Source organism: Coregonus lavaretus (genome assembly GCF_964263955.1).
Source record: "Coregonus lavaretus genome assembly, chromosome: 17".
Taxonomy (NCBI): domain Eukaryota; kingdom Metazoa; phylum Chordata; class Actinopteri; order Salmoniformes; family Salmonidae; genus Coregonus; species Coregonus lavaretus.
Genome location: NC_140004.1, coordinates 9,952,072 through 9,964,121, shown reverse-complemented (window position 1 = coordinate 9,964,121; position 12,050 = coordinate 9,952,072). Strand labels below are relative to the sequence as shown.

The window sequence follows — 12,050 nt, the reverse complement described above, 5'->3', positions numbered from 1 at the left end:
GAACGAAACGTGCTTTCACGTCAGAGTCTCCAATAACACCAGACAAAGTCGCTAAGTTGGCAACACTGGCACAGGGTCAATGATTTGCGCATAGATAGAACCATTTGTGTTTTAGATGAGGTTATGTCAAATTTACATCTAAAGTTGTTGTTTTTTGTGTGCAGTTTAGCATTTTAGCTAACTCTAAACATTTTCCTAACCTTAACCTAATTATCCTAACCTGTTGCGTAAATTCTAACCGGCTACGAAAAATATATTATGTGCCATTCTGACACAGTATCCCATCTAGTCGAAGCCCTTAGAAGGCTTGACAGCGCCGCCCTGAGACTAAAATGTAGAAGTACAGCTCAAAATAACAAAGATTCCCATGTCAGTTGCACGGTTTACAGTAGTATTAATTTAGTAGACAATACATCATATAAGTAAATACAAGGGTCTCTTTTGTCTACAAATTGGGTAAGAATTTAGACATTTTGACATTCCAAGTCCAATATGTTTGTGTAAACTTGCAAGGTTAGGCTACTATATACTGTAGGTCTAGTGAAAGGTCTGTAGTTTCTAGGGCTAGCTAGGCTCTATAGCAGGGTTCTTCAATTCCGGTCCTGGAGGGCCGAAACACCTCTGTTTTTCATCCTCTCCTTCTAATCAGGGGCTAATTCAGACCTGGGACACCAGGTGAGTGCAATTAACTACCAGGTAGAAATAAAAAACAGAAGTGTTTCGGCCCTCCAGGACCGGAATTGAAGAACCCTGCTCTATAGGCTATAGTCAGTAAACTGAAGAAAGAGGTTACGTTTTTTCCCCATTGTGAAAATTAATGTAGAAATGGAAATCATTGAAATTATAGTAAAGGCATGCAGCCTATCCGGCAACAGTGGAATGACCATCCTGCTGACCAAGAAGGGGCTTATGAGCTTTGTTGGTCACTTGACTTCACAAACAATGAGGTCTTTATAATCAAAAAGGAAAATTGCCACACTGATGACCAGAAAATAGGTCAAATCCAATATACCTTTTCTTAGTTTTTGTGCATGGTTTTCAAATAGACCTGGGCTATACCTTTTAAATTGCACCTTGCCAAATGTTGGATAAAAAAAATTAATTATAGATCAAAATCATTATTAGTCAACCTCAGTGGATAGTGCAATTTCTTAACTTGTTTCACATCAGATTAAGGTCAATTTACTGCATAGGCCTACTGGTAGCAGAGTAGCATAAAGGAATGCTGTCAAGAGTTCATTAAACACCCTCAAACTAGTGGTAATAATACAGCCTAGGCTACAATAGAATCATCACACCTACAACACGTGTGTTTTTGGGTGCGACCAGACCATAAGTAGCCTAGGTTTAATCCATAAGTAGGTTGCAGTTGCTTTACTTGCATAAATAGTGCTTTTTAAATTTTTTGGGCTCAATGAACGAAATTCAAAATGGATAGCAATGCAGAATTAAAGAAAGAGGTAGGCCTTTTATTAATGATAAAGGGAAAAATAGCCTAATGTTTGATGAAGATATCTGCACAAAATTGATGAACTGTAACCGGTGTGTGAGAGAGATGGGTTTCGGTGCATTATTCAATGGTTACTGTGTCTAAAGAGTGCAGAGTTTCCCACTCGTAAAAAATAGAAAAGTCTGTAATGCAATGTTATGCTCAGACGAGGGGACACTGGGTCATCCAAGGAACAACTGATCAATTGTATTATCCTCACTATATTTACTGCGCAACCCAAACACATCCTCGAAAGGCACTCCGCTTGAGGATGAGTAGGCTACATTAGCCTAGGAGAGAGCAACTTTTGCACTTGTAGTAAGATAAATGCCTTTTTCTAGACAGCAAAACCTGTATACAATCTGAAGTTGTACATAGATAAAACAAAAAACAGGACTCAAAATGACTAAAGGAGATACGGAATATCAACTTTTGCTTGAAGGTAGCACAGGAACAAAAGAGAAAATTAAGGTATGTATAATGATATTAAGAAGAAGTGTTATTGCTATATTAGTAATAATAACAACAACAGTAGTAACACATGCATTACTATTATTATTATTATATTAGTGTTGTTGTTATTATTATTATTATTAGTGTGAATTATAAGTTATGTTAACCAATAATAAATAATAAATACATTTACATTTTAGTCATTTAGCAGACGCTCTTATCCAGAGCACCTTACAGTTAGTGAGTGCATACATTTTCGAAACATATCTTGTTTTAAACTAACTAAGCCCACTGTTTTTGGTGTCCTTCTCCTGAAAATAGGGCCTACAATTCTTATAAAGTTATTTAAAGAAACCTATAGCCTACTTAATTGTCTACACTTGGCTATTGTAATTAATAACCTTAGCTAAAATATGTTTGATATGTATTTGTGCCTCATTTGGACTTCTGAAAGCTATCTAATAGTTAAATATGATCATGATTGGGCTACACCTGTTGGAGGTATCATTTTTCTGTTCAATACTGAATGTTGAAAAGTATAGCACAGAATCTGTACATATTATGGGATGCTAAACCACCAATTGTGTATTATTGGTTTCAGCGTCCGAACAAATCCCTTCTACTGGCAATTTGTGCAGCTTGCATTGGCGGGACCTTTCAATATGGTTATAATATTTCCATCATCAATGCCCCCACCAAGGTAAGACATTATTGTCAATATTTGTCTATGTAAAGGGGGAATCTGGAGTTGCTACATCCATTTTGGGACTTATAAATTAATGATATGTACCTACTGATTCATTAAGAATGTAACTTATAAATGCCTTATGAGCTTAGTTCAACTGCTGTACCCCATCAGAACCCAAAATATAAGCTTGTTTTATTCCAATGTTTGTAAACAATGTAAATGTAAACAACCACTGTATAGCCAAAAAACATGGTTTAAACTATCATTTTTATATGATGGATGGTCAGTCCTTGCATCCATAGCACTGTCTATGAATTTGAGCTTGGTTACATGTATCCAGCCCCCTCCCTCAGCTTTTATTGAAACAGTGGCAGGAATTACATTTTGTAATTGTTTCAACAGCAGATTGCCCCTTTAAGTGTAATATACTTAGATGAAATACTTAGAGAAAATGTTTAGGTGTTAATGAATTAATGAGAAGATGATACTGACATTGGATAATCATTTTGTATTCTGTCCTCATGTTTTTTTCCCCAGTCTGTGCAGAATTTCATCAACCAAACCTGGCTGGAGCGCTATGATGAGGACATCTCAGAGAAATACCTCACTCTACTGTGGTCCAGCATCGTGTCCATTTTCACAATAGGAGGATTTGTTGGAGCAACTATAGGTGGAACAATGGCCATTAGATTTGGGAGGTATAAAGAAGTGTTTTGTTAATAGTGGCTTGTATCCTCATTTGGATATTTGTCTCCAATTCTACACATAGGCTATTACTATTTTGGCAATAGCCATTTGACTGCATGCATTCTTTTCTCCAAACAAGGCACTTTCAATACATGTTTCATTAACGGCAAATATTCTGTGTCAAAGAAAAGGGACACTAATGATGAACAACGCATTTGCCTTACTGGCTGCTCTGTTGATGGGCCTGAGCTACCCCACTGGATTATTTGAACTGCTCATCGTTGGACGATTTTTCACAGGAGTAAATGCGGGTAAATATGTCAGTGCGTTAGTCAAGTGAAGTGTTGACATCAGCAGTTTGCAGTCTTTATTTCTAAGCTGGATGAGTTGAAAAATATTGATGTTTTGAAGGTTCTGTCTTGTCTGTAAGTCAATATGCCACACTTTGTTCTAATAATATGCTGATTGGCAGGCATCGGCATATGCGTTCAGCCACAGTATCTGGGGGAAATCGCCCCAAGGGCACTTCGTGGTGCCATGGCAATGGGGACTTCGGTTTTCATCACCGGGGGCATCCTTACTGGACAGGTGATTGGGCTTAAGTAAGTTTAGATCATCCTGGACTATTGCCTACTAATTTGCAGATTACTTTGAAATGAAGACTGCGCATCATTTCTTGTGTGTGTTCCTATAATGAGTGTCTATGATCCTGCAGTGAGCTCCTGGGTAAAGAAGAGCACTGGCCCTTCCTGCTCTGCACCACCTGTATCCCAGCGGTCCTGCAGCTCCTCATACTGCCCTGGTTCCCAGAAAGCCCTCGCTACCTGCTGATCGACAGAGGGGATGACGTTGGATGTAGAAACGGTATGTTCCAATCACGTGAAAAGATCTACCATGAGCTCTCTCACATACATAAGGACTGACTCCTTGTCTTAAAACAACAGTCATCGTGCTGAAAACTATTGAGACAGAAACGTTTTTTTAGCAAAAAAGTAGGATCTAAGTGTGCAAACCTAAATTGTAACCTACAATCATTCATCTAAAAAAAGAGAGCTGAGCTGTGTCACCCTGTACCTGAACATTGATTTGACACGATGCACGTGATGGAACGCTTGGAGGGGGTGATGATTCAGCCTTTATCTGAGATCAGGGTGGGAAACATAAATTGTACAAATCTTTCCCCTTGAGTGACATACTGGGGCAAGCACATGACTGCAGTGCATACTGTAACAGCAGGTTACACTGCCAGGCAATGTCTCTCATTAGTCACACAATCCTTGATCATCAAAGAAATATCTCTGTGTATCCCACTGTGTCTGTCTGGTTTTGTTTTGTTAGGCTGGCTGGGTGAATGAGTGGATTCCTGTTTGTTATGAGTGTGAGGGATAACAAATGAAGCGTGGAGAGGAGAGAGACCATGTGAGCTGTGTCTTGTGTTTCCTGTGGACAGCGATGAAGCAACTCCACGGCACGGATAACTTTGATCGCGAGCGGGAGGACATGGAGAGGGAGAGGATCAGCGCCATGGGCATTAAACCCAAGAAGCCCTGGCAGCTGTTCATGGACCGCAGCCTCCGCTGGCAAGTCCTCACCATCATCCTGCTCAACGCTGCCCAGCAGCTCAACGGCATCAACGCTGTATGTCAGCAACAGACCAAATTGCCACACATGACCCTATGTCCCCTCAGGGCTGCAACGTTTATCAGTATGAACTCAAGTCAGTTGAGATCAGAAGAAGTTGGTTTAAATGTACAATATTCCATTCACAGAACTCTCATGTTAAGTTCATATAACCTGCAGGACATTCATATTGTTATAGGGTATATAGACTATAGGGTATACATGTACCGTATATAGTATGATATATTTTGCTGGGTGGGCCAACAAAATGTAACTTGGGGCCCCAAAAGCCTAGGGCTGGCTCTGACTGCATGACGAGTTCTGATTTTTTTGTGGCCCCCACCCCCTTCAAAGTTGCCCATCCCTGGTATACACTATAGGGTATAGTGTGAAGGACCTGTGTTTCACTTGTTTTCTATCACTCTCTCTCTCTTGCAGATTTATTTTTATGCAGATTATGTGTTTGAGGAGGCCGGAATTCCAGAGGTTAACATACCCTACGTAACTGTGGGCACAGGAGCCTGTGAATGCCTCACTGCCCTTACCTGTGTGAGTGTCAACTATTGGTCATAGTACATATATTTAGAAGCATGCATAAAGTCCATCGTAGAGCGGAAATGTCATACAACCCCATGATTCTTTGCATGGATTTATTAGTTTTTAGAATCCTCTTTACAACATGACTGATCGCAAATTTCATCATGCTATGCTGGTATGACAGTTCTGTTCTCATTGAATGCTATGCTATGATTTATGTTACTATTCATCTGGTGGATTAACATATTTAATGAAGATACCAGTGTTGTGATATTAAGTATGATTAGAAGATGTGTTGACTACAGATGTCGGATCTTAATCCTGCAGCAACAGGAAATGTGAATTATTATGTGGATTATAATTAATGGACATTTTTGTAGGAGTTGATACATTTTTCGTAAGGGAAATCAAGTCTGAAATTTTAAAGTCCAAATTACAAACTTCAGAAGCCTTTTTAAACCTCAAATACACTACAAGTTTAAAATGTCCTGCATTTAAAGGAAAGTTCTCTTGCAACAGGTTAATCAAATTAATATCCTACATCTAAGTTTTTTAACTCAGAAGATCTTATATTTCTCCACATTCTTATATTTCTGCTGGTATGTCATATGAGATGCTGTGTCTTTCAGGGCATGCTGATCGAATCTCTGGGACGAAAAGTGCTCATCATCGGAGGGTACACCCTAATGGCTTTCTGGTGCATTTGCTTCACTCTGACCCTCACCTTCCAAGTAAAGCATCTTTGATCTAACAATTCCATTTCGGTCTCTTATTAAATCAGAATAAGAGACCTGTGTTGCACTTAAATAAGTTATGGTTGATTAAACCAACCCTTAAAAAGGTCCAATGCAGCTATTTGTATCTCAATATCAAATAATTGCTGGGTAACAAGCCCCAGTGCAGTCACAAACGGGATTTTCTCCTGTGTTTTATATATATTTCCACACTACGAGGTTGTGACATTTTTTACATTATGATAATGCCCTTTTGGTGTAAGAGCTGTTTGAAAAGACCGCCTGAAATTTCAGACTGTTTTAGTGGGATGGAGTTTTGGCCTGCCTGGTGATTAGTTAATAGACCAATAAGATAGAGAGTTCCAAACCTCTCTGCCAATAACATTATCTTAACACGAGATTTTACATTTTTTAATTGTATTCATTTAGCAGATGCTCTTATTCAGAGCGACTTACAGTTAGTGTATTTTCCCAAACACACTCCCAGACAGTCCTATCAAAATTCTTGCTTGAGAAATTGCTCCTTGCTAAGAAGTTTATTTTTGACAATTTTAATTGAAAACAATCACATTAAGGTACTTAATTGTTACCCAGAAATTATTTTATATTGAGATAAAAACGGCTGCATTGGACCTTTCATGTTGCTTGGCTGGCCGCTTTGAGAACACTAGTTTTCTATGATCTAATTGTTGTCTTCTTTCATTGAACGCAGGGAGCAGGCCTATGGATGCCTTATCTTAGCATGGGATGCGTCTTTGCTTTCATACTCAGCTTTGGTTTGGGACCAGGTAACCGACAGAACTTACTTATCGCTCATTTATGCCGGTTTTGCCAGACTTTGTGTGATCTGGCATCAATATTATTCATTATCTGATTATAAATTACTTTAAAATGAACACTATACCTTCACTTTGTCCTTTGGAGGTGGTGTGACAAACATCTTGACCACAGAGTTATTCACACAAACCACACGGCCTGCTGCATACATGATCGGAGGGTCCGTGAACTGGCTCAGCTTCTTCTTCATTGGCATGGTGTTTCCATTTATTGTGGTAGGTTCCAAGTGTTTGCAACCGTGACACTTAACCTTTAAAATAAGGAGTATGGTTAGTGTTACAGTAGGTTATACAATACTAGAGTAGTTTGATATCCGTACTGTCGATTGATATGGAAATAGGAGAGATGGCTGTTTGGAGAGATGGTTCTAGATTGGTTTGGTCTGCTCTTTTACCTCCACAGACTAAGCTGCAGCAGTACTGTTTCCTGGTGTTCTTGGTGATTTCGGTCTTGGTTGCTGTATACATATTCCTGGTAGTCCCTGAGACCAAGAACAAAACCTTCCTGGAGATCCATACGGAGTTCCAGTCTGGAGACAAGAGGAAGGCTTCAAAAGCAGATGACGGCCCAAGGACAACATTGTTGTCAACCCCTCTGTGAAACACAGCTCCAGTGTTTGCTGCAAGGACTTTTTTTTTTACATTAAATTTTTTAGTCATTTAGCTGACGCTCTTATCCAGAGCGACTTACATTATGTATTTATTTTTTCATACTGGCCCCCCGTGGGAAACGAACCCACAACCCTGGCGTTGCAAACGCCATGCTCTACCAACTGAGCTACATCCCTGCCAGCCATTCCCTCCCCTACCCTGGACGACGCTGGGCCAATTGTGCGCCGCCCCATGGGTCTCCTGGTCGCGGCCGGCTACGACAGAGCCTGGATTCGAACCAGGATCTCTAGTGGCACAGCTAGCACTGCGATGCAGTGCCTTAGACCACTGCGCCACTCTTATTCAACAACTGGCAGTGTTATGAATATCTCACTGTCATATAGATACAAAGTTCCAGAATGTGTGTTCTTTGTCAGGGATTGTGAAGTGTAGGCATTATGGTAATTGGTGGCAGAACGGAGTGCTCGGGGTAGGGTGTAGGGTTTGAGCATGCTAGCAGACACCATAGACTTCCAGACATTATGCTAACGCTAGTTAGCAACTTCCTTAACACAGCACGCAGACACATAAAAATGGTATCCCCAAGATAATCTGACTCTGGGGAAGTAGATAAAGGGCCTAAGCTAGAACTCTGCTGTCCTAGCTTCAGAGGGAAGCTAGTTCCACCATTGGGGTGCCAGGACAGAGAAGAGCTTAGACTGGGCTGAGCAGGAGCTGGGGGTGGGAGGGCCAAGAGACCAAAGGTGGCAGAACGGAGTGCTAGGGTTGGGGTGTATGGTTTGAGCATAGCCTGAAGGTAGGGAGGGACTGTTCCTTTTGCTGCTCCGTAGGCGAGTACCATGGTCTTGTAGTGGATGCGAGCTTCGACTGGAAGCCAGTGGAGTGAGTGGAGGAGCAGGGTGACATGGGAGAACTTGGGAAGGTTGAACACCAGGTGGGCTGCAGTGTTCTGGATAAGTTGCAGGGGTTTATGGCACAAGCGGAGAGCCAGCCAACAGCGAGTTGCAGTAGTCCAGACGGGAGATGATAAGTGCCTGGATTAGGACCTGCGACGCTTCCTGTGTGAGGTAGGGTCGTACTCTACGGCTGTTGTAGAGCATGAATCTGCAGGAGCGAGTCACTGCTTTGATGTTTGCAGAGAACGACAGGGTGTTGTCCAGGGCCACGCCAAGGTTCTTTGCCCTCTGGGAGGGGGACACCGTGGAGTTGTCAACCGTGATGGAGAGGTCTTGGAGCGGGCAGGCCATCCCCGGGAAGAAGAGCAGCTCCGTCTTGTCAAGGTTGAGCTTGAGGTGGTGGGCCAACATCCAAGCTGAGATATCGGCCAAGCTTACAGATGCGTGTCGCCACCTGGGTGTCATAAAGGGAGAAGGAGAAAAGTAGCTGAGTGTCATCTGCATAGCAATGATAGAGAGACCATGTGAGGATATGACAGAGCCGAGTGACTTAGTGTATAGAGAGAAAAGGAGAGGGCCTAGAACCGAGCCCTGGGGACACCAGTAGTGAGAGTATGTGGTGCTGACACAGATCTTCTCCATGTCACCTGGTAGGAGCGGCTTGCCAGGTAGGATGCAATCCAAGAGTGTGCAGAGCCTGAGACACCCAGACCTGAGAGGGTGTAGAGGAGGATCTGATGGTTCATGGTGTCGAAGGCAGCAGATAGACCTAGGAGGATGAGAACAGAGGAGAGAGAGTCAGCTTTGGCAGTGCGGAGAGACTCCGTGACACAAAGAAGAACAGTCTCGGTTGAGTGACCTGTCTTGAAGACTGACTGGTTAGGGTCAAGAAATTGTTCTGAGAGAGACAGCGAGAGTTGGTCAGAGACAGCACGCTCAAGTGTTTTGTAAAGAAAAGAAAGAAGGGATACTGGTCTGTAGTTTTTGATGTCAGAGGAGTTGAGTGTTGATTTCTTGTGGAGTGGAGCGACTCGAGTCATTTTGAAGTCAAAGGGGATGCAGCCAGTGGTCAGGGATGAGTTGATGAGGGAAGTGAGGAATTGGAAAAGGTCTCCAGAGATGGTCTGGAAAAGGGAGGAGGGGATGGGGTCAAGCGGGCAGGTTGTCGGGCGGCCAGACCTTGCTAGTCACAGGATTTAATCTGGAGACAGAGGGGAGAAAGAGGTCAAGGTGTAGGGTAGTTCTGTGTGAGTGGGACCAATGGACTCAATAGGCTGAGTGAATGAGGAGCGGATGTTGTCAACCTTCTTTTCAAAGTGGTTGACAAAGTCGTCCGCGGAGAGGGAAGAAGGAGGGAGTGGAGGATTAAGGAGGGAGGAGAAGGTGGAAAATAGTTTCCTAGTGTTAGAGGCAGAAGCTTGAAATTTAGATTGATAGAAAGTGGTTTTAGCAGCAGATACAGAGGAAGATAAGGTAGAGAGGAGGGAGTGAAATGATGATAGGTCCTCCGGAAGTTTAGTTTCCCTCCATTTTCACTCAGCTGCCCGCAGCCCTGTTTCTTTAAGCTCGCAATGAGTCACTCAGCCATGCAGCAGGAGGGGAGGGCCAAGCCAGCCGGGAGGAAAGTGGACAGTGCGAATCATAGGATGCAGAAAGGGAGGAGAGTAGGGTCAAAGAGGCAGAATCAGGAGACAGGCGAGAGAAGGATTTAGCAAAAGGGAGAGATGATTAGTATAGAAGAGGAGAGTAGTGGGAGAGAGAGCGGAGATTGTGAGGGCGCATGACGATCTAGGTGGGGGCTGAGTGGCTAGGGTTGTAGGAGAGGGAGACAGAAAAGGAAACAAAGTAGTGATCAGAGACTTGGAGGGGGGTTGCAGTGAGATTAGTAGGCGAACAGCTTCTAGTAAAGATTAGGTCAAACGTATTGCCTGCCTTGTGAATGGGAGGGGACTGAGAAAGGGTGAGGTCAAAAGAGGCAAGGAGGGGAAAGAAAGAGTTGGAAAGAAATGAATCGAAAGCAGACGTCAGGAGGTTGAAGTCGCTAAGTATGAAGAGCGGTGAGCCATCGTCAGGAAATTAGCTAATCAAGGTGTCAAGTTCATTGAGGAACTCTCTAAGGGCACCTGGTGGGCGATAGATGACAACAATGTTAAGCTTGAGTGGACAAGTGACAGTGACAGCATGGAATTGAAATGAGGAGATGGACATGTGAGTGAGGGAGAAAATAGAAAATCTCCACTTAGGAGAAATTAGTAGCCTTGTGTCACCACCGCAACGACCAGATGCTCTCGGGCTATGAAAGAAAACATAGTCAGATGAAGAGAGAGCAGCTGGAGTAGCAGTGTTCTCTGGGGTGATCCATGTCTCGGTCAGGGCCAAAAAGTCAAGGAACTGAAGGGCAGCGTAGGCTGAAATGAACTCAGCGTTCTTGACCGCAGATCGGCAGTTCCAAACACTGCCAGAGACCAGGAATTCCACATGGGTTGTGTGTGCAGGGAACACTAAATTAGAAGGGCTGCAGCCAAGGGGTGGGGAGCGTCTGTAAAGCCTACAGGGAGCGGTGCGAACAGGTATAGAAAACACACACACAATTTCCAAAGCTACAAAAGAGCAAAATTAGATCATCTGAAAATAACTAGTTAAGATACTCAAGTGAGAGAGTGGTGTGGAGTCTTCCTCTCTTTCCTTCCTCGAATAACTCTGCTGAACAACTCGGCAGAACCGTCTTAGTTTTGCGACGAGACCACCGCTGACACGACCATCACAGACATGCCCGCAGCGACTGCCGCTGAGAAAACAAATTACTGATAGGGGCCGCTGTTTTGAAGCCACCGCGCCGCCATCTTGGCACTCCCCCACCATTGTACAAAATATTTTGGAAGCTATAGAAATGCATTTATTAATGTCTACATTTGTTTTTGCCATGTTTATTCTATTAGGGCCAGGACTGTCAAACTTCATTTTCCTGTGATTTACATATATTTCCACACTATGATCGAATAATACTGTGAAAGAAGAGAGAAACCAGCACACTGCTCTTGCTAGTATCACTGTTCTTTATTAAGCTTTATGTATCGCCCTCTCTGCCTTCATCAAAGATTTTGTGAGTGTTTGAAATTTGCACCCATAATATGTAGACATTGCCCCACCCATATCCGTTCAGATCCATTGCTAACACACATCCTTACCCAGAAATGATTGATATAGTTAAAAACGGCTGCATTGGGCCTTTAAGTATATATATATATATATATATATATATATATATATTAGAAAGTACTAATGTTACTGTCCCCACTACAAAAACAAAATACTAAAGTAAAATCAGCAGCATCACAGCCATATGGACAGGCCATATGATAAGGAAGTTGTCTAGAAACAGAACAAATAAATAATTCAGGGTAAGGAGGAAGGAAAATGCCATAAGGGGTATAGATAAAAATTTAATAAGCTATTACAGAAATTGAAGGATCCATTTTATATTGAAAACACTGATGG

The 12,050-nt window shown here is 42.5% G+C and overlaps 1 protein-coding gene across 1 annotated transcript; it reads left to right on the top strand.

The window, feature by feature from the left end:
• Positions 1-1,891: 1,891 nt before the first annotated feature.
• On the top strand, positions 1,892-7,645 carry LOC311144719 (solute carrier family 2, facilitated glucose transporter member 11-like; the record flags this gene model as incomplete). Its single annotated transcript, XM_084180814.1, has 12 exons — positions 1,892-1,960; positions 2,544-2,642; positions 3,168-3,328; positions 3,504-3,628; positions 3,790-3,919; positions 4,033-4,181; positions 4,768-4,955; positions 5,376-5,486; positions 6,104-6,205; positions 6,921-6,996; positions 7,133-7,260; positions 7,448-7,645. The coding sequence occupies 12 exons, from the start codon at positions 1,892-1,894 to the stop codon at positions 7,643-7,645; spliced, it is 1,536 nt and encodes a 511-aa protein (XP_084036940.1).
• Between the last annotated feature and the right edge of the window lie 4,405 nt (positions 7,646-12,050).